Source organism: Salmo salar, chromosome ssa28 (genome assembly GCF_905237065.1).
Source record: "Salmo salar chromosome ssa28, Ssal_v3.1, whole genome shotgun sequence".
NCBI lineage: Eukaryota > Metazoa > Chordata > Actinopteri > Salmoniformes > Salmonidae > Salmo > Salmo salar.
In genome coordinates this window covers 6,428,793-6,443,209 of record NC_059469.1, presented here as the reverse complement: position 1 = coordinate 6,443,209, position 14,417 = coordinate 6,428,793, and the positions used below count along the sequence as shown (strand labels likewise).

Sequence of the window (14,417 nt, the reverse complement as noted above, 5' to 3'; positions counted from 1 at the left end):
CATTTATGGTTTTATGAAATGTGTTTATTACTAGCCTACTATACATAAAATACAGCTAAATTAAAAACAAAAGACACTCTTACTACAGATTAGAATACACATATTTTTTGTAGTATTGCAGTTACATATCTTGGCCTACATTAGGTTAAATTCAAAATGTAATTTCAAAATCTAAAACTAGCTCCATATGAAAGATATAACATGATTGGAGTGGTCCCCTCTACATACAAAATGCAGTATTGTATAAATTAATTGACTCATTATAAAAATGTAAACATCTTATTGGCAAATTGTTTGTCAATTAAATGTTAAATTTAACATTTGAGTTACATTTGAATGTATTCTCGTTATTTGCTTTACCTAAAGCACAGCTATTGCCGTAGTGTAGGGCTTAGTTGCAGTAAGTCAACAATTGCTTTGTCTACGAGGAAGAAAAGAGGAGAGTGCTGTGAAAGAAAGGGATACAGTAGATGTTTCTAGCAAGGCATTCATCAGGAATTCTTATTAGTGGACTATATCATGCATATAGCCCGATAGTATAGTCATCCCCTCCAGTGTTCACTGCATTTATCAACTACACACTCCTTAATTGTTTTCATTAATTAATTATTACTCAGGTCAATCATTAGGTGCTCGTATATCTGAGTTTTCCCTCTAAAGCTGGAGGCCAGCAGAAACTCTCTGTTGTCAATGGACACCAGAGAGAATGCCCTTGGTGCCTGGATGTTCAGGTCCTGGAAGTGAACAAATTGGCCCCTCTTCAAATCCCACTGATAGACCTGCGTCAGGGAGTAGTCGCTGCCGAGGATGGCGTACTGCCAGTTGCCGATGGAGACTGGCTGGAACACCATGGAGCCCCGCGAAGGCATTGTCTGTACCTCTTTGAACATGGCGCCGTCCCACCTCATCACCTTGGAGTCCCCAATAAAACGCGTCAGGCAGATGAAAAGTTCATTCTTCACCTTGAAGTGCTTGACCGCAAACACGTCCTCCATTTCGGGGATATCAGTGCGCCTGTCGAACTGCTTCAGACTCTTGCTCCACTGGTAGACGACAGGCCTCTGGGAACTGCTGGCTAGGATCAGATGGGGCTTACCAGAGATCTCTAGGTACTCCACGTCTGTGTCACGGTACCAGAGATGGAGGGACTGGTGAGAGTAGAACCCATAGCCGTTCCACTTGTACACTGTGGTATAACCGGCCTTGGAGCTGTCTGCGATCACGAAGAAGGACTCACCGTCTATGAGGAAAGTCTCAATGTCATTAGGTTTCCTGATTTTTAGGATGTCAATATCCTGGATTTTGATGAATTTGTTGGCTGAGATGTCCCGCTTGTAAATGTGAGAGCCACCAAAGAGCTGGGCTACGAAGATGAACAGCTGATTATCAATCACCATGGGTTTGCATGCCACAGTGGATGTACCTGTAAAACAAGGACCAAAAACAAAGTATTAGAACATAGGAACATGAAGTCAATATTCGTGAGAAACACTAAATACATATGCACTATCAATTTTAGGATCCACAAGATATAGTATGACACTGTATTCACACATGGCATATCATTTTGACATCTAGTGATATAAAACAAACATTGCTTACTTTGAATGCTGTCATAGGCTCTGAAAACAGTTTCAACGTGATCCCATTCCAGGAAGCTGCACGTTCCAGTAAAGGGCTGGGCAAACACAACAAATGTATCCATGCCAAAGGTAAAGGACTCCACTGAAATGGACTCAAACATCAGTGGCTGATAAGAGGCAAACTCTGCAATACAAAACAGATTTAATGTTTCAATGTTTATTCGCCACGTGCAAAACCGGTGTAAGACAGTACAGTGAAATTCTTACTTGAAAGCTATTTCCCAACAATGAAGCAATAATAATATAGATCATAGAAAATTGAATAAAGAAACACAAGAAGTATGATGTAAGTTGAACACAAGAATGCAAGTACAGTGCCTTCAGAAAGTATTTATACCCCCTGACCTTTTCCACATTTTTTGTGTTACAAAGTGAGATTAAAATGGATTAAATTATAATTTTCTTGTCAACAATCTACTCAAAATACTCTGTCAAAGTGAAAGAAAAATGGAATACCCCTTTGAGCATGGTGAAGTTATTGATTACACTTTGAATGGTGTATCAGTACACCCAGTCACTACAAAGATACAGGAGTCCTTCCTAACTCTGTTGCCGGAGAGGAAGGAAACGCTCTGGGATTTCACCACAATACAAAATTCAAAAGGCACTCGCACATCTGAGCTATCTTTTTTGAAGGTGCATGTACTGACAGTCATAGACCGTTTTGCCAACATGAAAGAGAGGAGGAGGCATTGGCATTCACAGGGCCGGCTACAGGCATAAGCAAAATAAGCGGTCGCTTAATTTTCATTTTTTTGGAACTCCGTCAGGGTCTCAAATTACTATTGAGAGTAAAGAATAGTAGAATACACCAGGTGCAATTTTATACATGTCGTTTTACATCCATCAGCAGTTTTTCTCTTAGTATGTCAGTCACTGAAAGACACTAAATTAGCCATGCCAGCTAACAATCTTTAGATTGGTAGTTAATCTGGCGTGACTATCTAAACTTGTAGTATTCGTGGCCGAATACTGAAGGGCACGCAGGGCACGTGCCCAGGGCCCTGACATCCAGGGGGACTCCATTGATTTTGTCAGTCATTCTCACTCAGATATGATATTAACATGGCATAAGTCAAAAGTTAGAATTGTAGGAAATTCATATTTTTCTCTCTGCCCCATGGTAAAATTAGTCAAATTTACTTTAAATCCTAAATGTTTCTCTCCGCTGTCAAGAGGGCCACTAAAATGTCTTGCCGCATGGTGGGTGGGGGGGGGGGGCAACCAACTCTAGTTTAAGGTACCCAAAAGGCTAGAGCTGGCCCTGGACATTCATCTAGTGTACATGTAGGGTGAGTCAACATGTTTTTTCTACTTGCTCGCACGGCGCACACACACACACAGAGAAATCAATACCATGGACCGCCACATGATATTTAGCAACGTTGATTAGACTAAATCGTTTTTGGTATCTTTAAGTTTGTTTTCCCTGTATTAGACCAAGCATAAATCAAATCATAAAATTGAATTTGTCACATGCTTCGTAAAATAACAGTGAAATGCTTACTTACGGGCCCTTCCCAACAATGCAGAAAGAAAAAGAGAAATAATAGAAAAATAATAACACGAGGAATAAATACACAATGATTTTTTGAAATGTTTGCAAATTGGCAGCAATTACAGCCTCCAGTCTTCTTGGGTATGACGCTACAAGCTTGGCACACCTGTATTTGGGGAGTTTCTCCCATTCTTCTCTGCAGATACTCTCAAGCTCTGTCAGGTTGGATGGGGAGCATCGCTGCACAGCTATTTTCAGGTCTTTCCAGAGATGTTCGATCAGGTTCAAGTCCAGGCTCTGGCTGGGCCACTCAAGGACATTCATAGACTAGTCCCGAAGCCTCTGCTGCGTTGTCTTGGCTGTGAGCTTAGGGTTGTTGTCCTGTTGGAAGGTGAACCTTCGCCCCAGTCTGAGGTCCTGAGAGCTCTGGAGCAGGTTTTCATCAAGGATCTCTCTGTACTTTGCTTCGTTCATCTTTCCCTCGATCCTGATTAGTCTCCCAGTCCCTGCCACTGAAAAACATCCCCAAAGCATGATGCTGCCACCACCATGCTTCACCGTAGGGATGGTGCCTGGTTTCCTCCAGACGTGAATCTTGGCATTCAGGTCAAAGAGTTAATCAGACCAGAGTTTCTCATGGTCTGAGAGTCCTTTAGGTGCCTTTTGGCAAACTCCAAGCGGGCTGTCATGTACTTTTTTTTGAGGAGTGGCATCCGTCTGGCCGCTCTATCATAAAGGCCTGATTGGTGGAGTGCTGCAGAGATGGTTGTCCTTCTGGAAGGTTCTCCCATATCTACAGAGGAACTCTGGACCACTGTCAGAGTGACCATCGGGTTCTTGGTGACCTCCCTGACCAAGGCCCTTCTCCCCCTATTGCTCAGTATGGCAAGGGCGGCCAGCTCTAAGAAGAGTATTGGTGGTTCAAAAATTATTCTATTTGAGAATCATGGAGGCCACTGTGTTCTTGGGGACCTTCAATGCTGCAGACATTTTTTGGTACCCTTCACCAGATTTGAGCCTCGACACAATCCTGTCTCGGAGCTCTATGGACAATTCCTTCAACCTCTGGACTTGGTTTTTGCTCTGACATCCACTGTCAACTGTTGGACCTTATATAGACATGTGTGTGCCTTTCCAAATCATATCCAATCAATTTAATTTACTACAGATGGACTCCTATCAAGTTGTAGAAACATCACAAGAATGATCAATGGAAACAGGATGCACCTGAGCTCAATTTTGAGTCTCATAGCAAAGGGTTTGTATACTTACGTGAATAATGTATTTCTGTTTTTTATTTTTAGTAAATAATGCAAAAATGTAGAAAAACCTGTTTTCACTTTGTCATTATGGGGCGTTGTGTGTAGATTGATGATAAACATAAATCGTTTAATTATTTTTTGAACAAGGCTGAAACGTAACAATGTGGAAAAAGTCAAGGGGTCTGAATACTACTAATGCACTGTAGGTGGGCTACGAGCTGGACTAAGGTGTCTGGGATGATGGAGTTGATGTGTGCCATGACCAGCCTTTCAAAGCATTTTATGATTACAGATGTGAGTGCTACAGGGCCATTGTCATTTAGACAGGTAGCCTTAGAATTCTTGGGAACAGGAATGATGGTGGTCAGCTCGAGACGTGGGGATTACAGACTGGGATCAGGAGAGGTTGAAAATGACCGTGAAGATGCCTGCCAGCTGGTCTGCACATGTTATGAGAACCGTCTGGCCCCGTGGCCTTGCGAGTATTGACCAGATTAAAAGCTTTACTCACGTCGGCCTCAGAGCGAGATCACCCAGTCCAATGGGATGGCGGGGGCCCTCATGCATAGCTTGGTGTTGTTTTTATCGAAGCGTGCATAAAATGCATTGAGTTTGTCTGGTAGAGAGGCATCGTTGGGCAGATCACAGCTAGGTCTTCCTTTGTAATCTGTAATGGACTGTAGCCCCTGCCACATACGTCGAGTGTCAGAGCCGGTGTAATAGGATTCCCATATTGTCTTTTTGTCTGTTTGATGGCTTTGCGGAGGTTGTAGCGGAACTTCTTGTACGTGTTCGTGTCAGCCATAGTGCCCGGGGTTGGCTGTGGTAGCCCTGTGTGTGCAATAGCTCTGTCCTTTATTTTAGCACTTACCTCAGTGTTAATCCAGGGCTTTTGATTGGGGAAGCAGCAAACCTTCACTGTGGGGAAAACGTTTGCAATGCGTTTCCTGATGAAGCCGGTGACTGAGGTTGCCAGCTCGTTGATGCTATCGGTGCAGTCCCAGAACATATTCCAGTCAGAGCTAGAAAAGCAGTCCTGCAGTATAGCTTCTGCTTTGGGGATCATTTATCTACCGCCATTGTAAATAAATGTCCACGGAATGAGTCACGGGTACTTCCTCTTTGAGCTTCTGTTTGTAAACAGGAAGCATGAGTATAGAGTCATGATCTGATTTGCCTAAGGGGGGATAATGGTGGGCCTTGTATGCTTGCTTGTGGGTTGAGTAACAGTGGTCTAGGACTTTATTGCCCTTAGTGGCAAAGGAGACCTGTTCATAGAATTTGGGAATCAAGCGTCTTAGTGACACGGAAATAAAATTACCGGCAACAAGAAAAGCATCCTCGTACAGTTCGCTAAGTGCCAGCTTGTTGTTGTGGTAGGCCTGGGGTGGAATATATACAGCAACTCTCTCGAGAGGTAGAAGGGTCTGCATTTTACCATCGTGGAAATTCCAAGACGGGTGAACAATACATTGTTGGTGATGAAGAGACATACGCCTCCCCTATTGATTTCCCAGAATACAATGTCCTGTACAATCAGTGAATGGAGAATCCATCGAGTTGGATAGCTGTGGGGGGTCTGAAAGCCATGTTTCAGAAAAACAGAATATTGCAGTTACGAGAGTCCCGTTGACAGCAAATCTGCGATCAGTCTTCCATCTTATTATCAAGTGGCCAATAGAATACAGGGAAGTGGTGCCGGTTTTCCCTTCGCCTTAGTCCCACCAGGATGCCCTTTTTCGCCTGCATTTCCTCTTGGGTAGCCCGAGAAGGCAACATTACTGGCATTCTTCCTTGGTGACTGTTTTTAGTGTTCTTTAGGCTACTCTAGGTACATACTCAAGAGTATTAGTGTTATCAATTTCACTTTATCCTGACTTGTAATTAATTTACCGTCTTTGAGTCTATTGTGTAATGGCCACTGCTGAATAGCATGAAACAGCCGTGGTTAAGGAAATTAACATTGCAAGGTGTGCATTGCATAGTCACTTTAACTCTACCTACATGTAGATATTACCTCAATTACCTCGACTAACCGGTGCCCAAGCACATTGACTCTGTACCGGTGTCACGATGTTTGCAACTGGTTGAAGGTAAGTCAGGTGCAGGAGAGCAGAGATGGGTGATAACAGGCGCACTTTATTCATGCCCAAGGAAAACAGCGATAACACCCAAAGTACACAAACGGTACAATAAACAAAACACACGGGTGAAACACATACCCGGTGCAAACCAGCCTGATGTGAACCACACATAACAAACAAACAATTCCACACACAGACATGGGGGGAACAGAGGGTAATATACATTTAGACAGATGAGGGCAATGTGAACCAGGTGTGCGGAAAACCAAGACAAAACAAATGGAAAATGAAAGGTGGAGAGGTGATGGCTAGAAGATCGGTGACGTCGACTGCCGAACGCCGCCCGAACAAGGAGAGGGACCGACTTCGGCGGAAGTCGTGACAACCGGTACCCCCTGTATATCACCTCGCTATTGTTATTTTACTGCTGCTCTTTAATTATTTGTTACTTTTATTTCTTATTTTTTACTTATCTATTTTTTACTTAACATGTATTTTTCTTAACTGCATTGTTGGTTAAGGGTTTGTAAGTAAGCATTTCACTGTAAGGTCTACACCTGTTGTCTTCGATGCATGTGACAAATAAAATTTGATTTGATTTTAAATAATTGCCCCAATCACCTGCAGTTATGCAGTCAAAAGACTCGGGCACAAGGTCATTGATCAGTTTCCCTTGGAAAAGCGGGGGCCCACTGCAGGGGATCTGATCAACCATCGCATTGGTGGTATGGATCCACTCCACCAGCCACTTTAGTTTGCAGTCACATTCCAGGTTGTTCCCTTTCAGATCCCTGGTAAAACAGGTTAACACAGTTAGCATAAATTAAAACCTGAATATTTTTGAATGAAAATTAAAACTTTTTTGTTTTACACAAGTACACTTTAGATCGTGGTTATGTGAAGAAAAGAAAAAATACTCACACTTTAACCAAAGCATCCATGCCCTTGAAAACATCTTTGGGTAATGTACCCAGGTTATTATAGGCCAGGCTCCTGATTAAAAAAGAGGAAAACATTGTGTTTTAGACCACAAAATACAGTATGTCCTGAATCAACACAATACATTGTGTCTGACTTCCAAAAAAAGATGTTCTTGGAACTCAGCATTATGTTTCCCCCTGTCACTGGGTGGGCCCCGACCGTCATTTCAGTCCAGACAGTATGAGTAAGGAGGAGAGCTTAAGGTTACAGAGCAGATATCATATTTTGTTTTGCCCCCCAGGACATATCGTTATTGGTTATAATTAGATTTTCAAGAGTACACAGTACACTCAGACAATCTACTGAAAATAGTGAAAAGCGATACATTCTTTGAATAATGATTGGGCAAACTTATATGTCCACTCATGTTTGTCTTTTTTCTATAGAAAGGAGTGTAGGGGAGACCGGGGATGGTGGTAACACGGGACAGTTGTAACACTTGCAATTCCTCCAATCAGGAGCGAGGTAGAATCATATGATTCACTGTGCACATGCTCAGTTTAGTCCTGAATCCTCATGTGAAAAAGCAAGTCACTGTGATAAACTCTGCAGATTCTATTGACAGAAATCAGATTTTGAGGTAAGAAAGTAATTATTTTGACCAAATATGTTTTTGTGATTGTATAAAAGTGTAGTTTCATTCACCAAACTTATATCAGGTTTATAACCAGCCTGTGTAGAGATATTTGATGCAACTTAGCAATGGTAAAGTTTTAACATTTAGCTAAAATGGAAGCTAGCTAATGGCTGCATGGGTCAGGGTTAGTTGTAACATGTTACAATTAACCCCGACTAAAACTGGATGTTTTTGGTACATATTTTCTTTTACTTTCAGCATGCCTAGATCATGGAAAAGAAAAACAGACATGGGGAGTACCTCTCCACACTATGAAAATAACGTAAAATGAAGTAACAGAGCAGGGGAAATCAATCAGATCAGTTGCAAAGTTGTATGGCATATGTCATGTGATGCTGTGCAGATTCTGCAAAGAGAGAAAGAAACCACTGCAGAAGGGGTCGAGAGAGCTTGTAGGCTACCGTAGTGGAAACAGGGTCTTCATTGACAAGCAGGAGCAGAAGTTGTCAGAGTATCTCTTGAGGGCAGCTGATTTATGCCCACTGTGCCCACTGCTATCCATACCCCCTCTCCAGCTGCCTCCCAGGCCACCTCTCCAGCTGCCTTCCAGACCACCTCTCCAGCTGCCTCCCAGGCCACCTCTCCAGCTGCCTTCCAGGCCACCTCTCCAGCTGCCTTCCAGGCCACCTCTCCAGCTGCCTTCCAGGCCACCTCTCCAGCTGCCTTCCAGGCCACCTCTCCAACTGCCTTCCAGGCCACCTTTCCAACTACCTTCCGGGCCAACTCTCTAGGCCAGGTGGAAACGCCTGATTACTCTTCTGATTTCAACCCAGTTGATGTACACCCATTCAAGCACTCAGAAGGCAAAACAAATGTTGCTCTCCCTAAAAAAAAACTGATCGAAAGAAGCAAGCCAAAACAAACCATACCGAACAACAACAAAAACTGTCCTGCTTCAGAAAAAAATACAAAATAAAGCAGATTGAATCAGAAGATTCAGATTCCTCCAATGAGGAAAACTTCTGCATTGTGTGCATGGAGCACTTTAACAATTCCAAGTCCAAGGAGGTCTGGTTGCAGTGCTAGGAATGCAAATTATGGAGGCACCAAGCCTGTACCACTGTCGCAACTGTGACTCTGATTAAGTGTCTGATTAAATGTCCAACATTCAATCACACACACACACACCATAAATGTTCAGGTGTTTAGTTTAGCCTAGTTGTCGTTTGGTTGAGAAAGACCATTTAGTGGAGGGTTAAATAACTTGCCAAGTTAAATAAAAAATAACAAAAATGAACATTTTATTATTATTTCTGCCAAACAAAATGTTAAACATGGCAATGTTGCTCTCATGGTCTAAATAAAGGTGTTCATGTCTGTAACGCCCTGGCCATAGAGAGGTTTTTTTTGTTCTCTATTTTGGTTAGGCCAGGGTGTTACATGGGTTGTTGTTCTATGTTTATTTTTCTATGTTCGTTTGTTTCTTTGGGTTGTCCGTGTGTGGCTCTCAATCAGGAACAGCTGTAGTTCGTTGTTGCTGATTGAAAGTCATATATAGGAAGCCTGTTTTTCCTTTGGGGTTTTGTGGGTAATTGTTTTCTGTCTAGGTTTGTGTTAATCCTGACAGGACTGTTTGGCTGTCGTTTCTTTTCGTGTTTTGTTTGTAGTGTTCATTCGTTTATTAAAATCCTTTATGATGAACACATCCTCCGCTGCACCTTGGTCTCATTGCGACGACGGCCGTTACAATGTCATGATTTATGCACTTTTTCAATCTGTTACAATTCACCCCAAGCACTTTTACAACTAACCCATATCATGGGGTAGAATGTAACACTTCACTCCTTGTATTTAAGACAACACCATGCATTTGCAGTTTGATTTACATATATAATAAAGTGTTACAACCATTCCCGTTCTCCCCTATGAGCAAATATTCTGATATGAAAACTGGAAGTATTCCCAGTCAGCGAGGTCACCAAGTTTACATAGACCCACCACAGTGTCCTTTGGCAACTTGATATGGCAGAAGTGAGGGAGGCTAACCTTGCTTAATATCACTGGAATGGGATTTGCATCGTATGCAGTTTTCACAATAATATAGTGGGCACAACTGAGGTACATTTGCTTAATATTTGAATGTACCTATAGGAGGCCTCAGTGAACAATGGTTTTGATAATGCTATGCACCACGGGAAAAGCAACAGAGGTGCGGACTAGAGTCACATGACTCTGACTTGAGTCTGACTCAAGTCACAAATTTGATGACTTGAGACTGGATTTGGAAACTCAAGACGTGGGACTCAACTTTGACTTGAGACTGATGACTTGAAATTATCTGGCCAGGTTGTGTAATGTTTTGTCATTCATTTTGTGGCACACTCACTCTCCATGCAGCCAAAGAGACTTTTGACCAATGACCAGACATCAGCATTGGGGAGCAAAGGCGGGCGCACATTTCCCGATTAGTGACCATAAAGTTTCATTTTCTCTGGTTTTGCTTGTCAAAAAGCTGAGTAGCCTGCGTTTATATTATCCATATAAAATACAGTTTAGCAATCTGCAACGGACGCATCATTGCCAGAACAATAGGCTACCTGGTGATTTAATTGATCATTTTCATATTTCAGATGATAGGCCTTGGGTGGGTGAATTATATTCCTCAGTGGTGGGTACTGGCAATATGTCTAAAGATAACTGTAACCTAGCACTGCCTTCAATACTTATAGGAAATCAGATGTAGCATATTAAATAAATTACGATATTTGTGAGGAACAAAAAGGCTACAGAAAGACCATGCTTTCCAACTGATCCTCAACCTCCGCTGCATAGCCTACAGGTAGGCGGTGACAGTGCAAACATGAATGACGTTCAGCTCAAAATGCTGGTGGAAAACCTCGTTTATTTCTTTATATTGCGTTTAAAAAATGCATCACCGTGTACGGATGTAACGACAGGCAACATTCGCGCAGTGTGCGCGCTTTGCATGTATGGCAATCCTCTCCCTACAAAACTTGACGTTTGCGCCGCACCCGATCCTATAGCTGTACAGCAAATCAGCAATATGTTCGCTAGTTCATAGGTTCCCAAACTTTGATCCGCAACCTCTAAAAATGACCGTCTCAAAGCTTGCGGGTCAAAAAGTTTGAGAACCTATGATTTGATGTACAGCTATAGGATCGGGTGCTTCAAATTGTAGGGGTTGAGGATTGCCATATGCAGCTCTAAAAATTATTTGGTGATCAAAAATATTAGGCTAACTGTTTACTTTGCAATCTCACCCGCAATGTGGCTTCAAGCAACATTTACTAGCATAGGCCTACTGTTCTTTTGGTCAATATTGCTTGAAATTCATAATTTACTTATGAAGCTTGCATTTGGAATATGTTGTTAAAAGGAATGATTAAATCATCAAAATGTGTTGTAGACAAAATAATGATAAGGCTGTCTGGTAGCCTCAATTGACAAATATTTGTATTTGAACAAGTCTTTGCATGTATAGATATATATATTTTTTTACTTGATTTGAGACTTTCTACTTGGGACTCAACTTGAGACTCAGACCTTGAGACTAGCTTGTGACTCAAAAAATGTTCAAGTATGGTTAACACAATATGCAAATGACACAAGGCCATTGTTCTAACACATTTTCCATGATTTCGGATTGTAATTAAGTAAAAAAGGACATTCTTATACTTACAGGTGTATAACTGCTTTTAGGCCCCGGAATGCATATTTTGATATTGATGCAATTTTGTTGTTTTCGATAAACCTGTGAATGAGTTAACATTTAATAACATATTTTGAGATTTAATCATCATATGATGCATTTCAGGATCTTATCCATTAGAGAGAGTACAACTCACAGGTACTCCAGATGTGGTAGACCTAGGAATGCGTCCTCATCAATTGAGTCAAATGTATTGGCAGTGAATAGGCTGTTAAGAAATTAGTATACATTCCATCATTTCAATAACATTTTTGCTTTTATTACACTTGAATATAAATAGTTCACATTGTGGTTGAGTTTCCAAGCAACCCACTGCTAAAAAATGTGAACCACTTCATTTTCACGTAGACTAATCCTTCAGTTCACACTTGTAATGTTTTCTTAATCTGAGTTTCAAAAACAACTCTGTTTCACAAGCCAATAACAATAACATATGTGGTCCCCCAAAGAATTGTCATAACATAGCCTATTCAGTATTATTAATATTGCCCACAAACTCATTTTGCATCATTAGGCATGAGGAAAACCACCATGCCAAGATGCATGTTTTCCTGAAATGTTTTCACACAGTAGCCTATCATGGTGAGATATGGGTGGGTCCTCAGACAATCGATTTACTGCAGTGGAGTAACAGTATTCCGAGAAAAGTTTTTGGTTTCATTTCATTGAGCAGTTTTTATTTCAGCTAAGCAGCCAGTATCGTACGCCCAACTGAGTTCATGTTGTGTGTTATTACATAATCCTGCTCTTCCTCTGAGGGAGCAGAGCTGTGCTTTGTTATTGCCCATGGACCATCATGTCAACATATATTATAAAACATCGTTTAGTAACGTCAAACTCACAGAAGATGTAGCGCTGGAGAGTGTAAGAAGCTTCCTCCAGTGATTTCGGTGAATCCTGATTTGAGAAAAGATCTGAATAGAAACATGGTACAAAAGATTCATGTTATTGATAAGATATCAACCATTTAATTTGATTGTAGCCCTACATTATTTCAATTAGGTGCTTTATTTGTGGTGTTCCATTCAACATGTTCCTAATACTCAACAAAGAGAGATCATACGATATCCCCATCGTAATGTCATTGCCAATATTATTATTTAAATAATTTACAATATTTAATTCCAAGCACTTACAAGGAAAAGACATCAGGTGGAAAGCTGTGAGGGACCGATCTTATATTTTCACACAATGCATTATCTTTGGTGCACGTACAAGATGCGGGGCATCTAGGTTGCTTCACTCTTCTGCTCTCCGCTAAAAGCAGGATGGTGGCGACGCAAAGCAAGACCGTGCATTCTTTCAGGGTTTTGTTTCCATATCCCATCCTTTTGGTGCTCTCTGGTGACAACCAGTCCGTCGAAGATTTCTGAACATGAACCTCAATTAAATATCCAAACTTAAAATGTTTCAATGTCAAATCCTGAATGTCTGTATTTGCTTCGAGTTATGCAGTGATGTATGCAGCTTGTATCTCAATGACCAGGCACTCATCCAAAAGATTCGTTCTGCAAGGCGCAGTATGTAAATGCAGGACAGGGAAAATAAGACAAACGTCACCGATCCTTGGATGGATTAAAATCCTACAAAATACGTTGTCATTCCAAAAGTGAAAATGTACACAATGTAGGCTACACAATTTTATATTGTAATTTTTTGTAACTAGGTTGGCTCTGTGTTTTATTATGAAGCTCTGACTGAGCATCTATTTGGCTTGTGCATATATAAGAAACGATGAAAGCTTCAGTCCCTGGAGAGAGAGCTCAGAGAGCTGCGCTTATTTTATGACTAGGTGGTAGGAGCCCCACAGTGGAGGTGTCACAATACCCATAAAATTATTTGTCAAACAGGAAAATGGTTCCAATTGTTTTTCCACCATTCATTTTTTCCATAGGGGACTTTAGAAACACTTAAAACAAGGGCTGTGTTTCATATAGGCTAACCCTGGCGTAACGTTTTGATAACCATGTACATTTCTCTCGGACAAGGTTACTTATCAATATAATCGGCTCTATATACACTCAGATTCGAAAATGCTAATTAGCATCGACTTCACACAAGACTACAAATCCCTGCAAGCTACTGCACGTCATATCTAGCTGACACCTTTGCTAACAGGTTTAATCAATTTAAAACCTGCACAAGACAGTTCAGTTCAGTCCATTTAAAGAAATGTAGCCAATTATTCTTTACTACATTTAGCTAAAATTAGATCGTTAATACAGAGATTCTTACCTTTGCCTCGATTCAGCAGTCTTCTCCAGATCATCATGGCATTTGTAGTTCTTTATGATAGCCACATTAGCAGCCAATTAGCATTTCATTTTTGGGGGGTAAATACAGGCGAATATATTGATAAGTCACCTTGTCCTAGAGAGATTTACACGGTTATCAAAACGTCACTCCAGGGTAAGCCTACACGTTACACACATTTGAAGTGTTTCTAAAAAACTCTATGGGAAAAATGAATGGTAGGTTTTATGGGTTTTTCTGTGTTCAAAACAACTGGGAATTCGGAAAAAACAAGCGCTGACTGGGAAAAATCGATTTGATCAGTCATCCAATTCGGAATTCCAACTCGGGAATTCTGGCCTCTTTCTAGTGCTTACGACATTCCGACCCGAAGATCACTGACATCATGA

The 14,417-nt window shown here is 41.3% G+C and overlaps 1 protein-coding gene across 2 annotated transcripts; it reads right to left on the bottom strand.

Annotated features, from left to right (window-relative positions):
- Nucleotides 1-2: 2 nt before the first annotated feature.
- On the bottom strand, nucleotides 3-13,454 carry LOC106589372 (leucine-rich glioma-inactivated protein 1). 2 transcript variants are annotated; one of them, XM_014179257.2, is made up of 8 exons: nucleotides 12,912-13,451; nucleotides 12,618-12,689; nucleotides 11,912-11,983; nucleotides 11,746-11,817; nucleotides 7,409-7,480; nucleotides 7,109-7,278; nucleotides 1,603-1,767; nucleotides 3-1,423 (listed from the first exon to the last, which is right to left on the bottom strand). In XM_014179257.2, the coding sequence occupies exons 1-8, from the start codon at nucleotides 13,100-13,102 to the stop codon at nucleotides 603-605; spliced, it is 1,635 nt and encodes a 544-aa protein (XP_014034732.2). In that variant the 5' UTR covers nucleotides 13,103-13,451; the 3' UTR covers nucleotides 3-602. The 2 variants fall into 2 exon arrangements, with proteins under 2 accessions (XP_014034732.2, XP_014034733.2); XM_014179258.2 differs by lacking the exons at nucleotides 11,746-11,817; nucleotides 11,912-11,983 and having other exon boundaries at nucleotides 12,912-13,454.
- Between the last annotated feature and the right edge of the window lie 963 nt (nucleotides 13,455-14,417).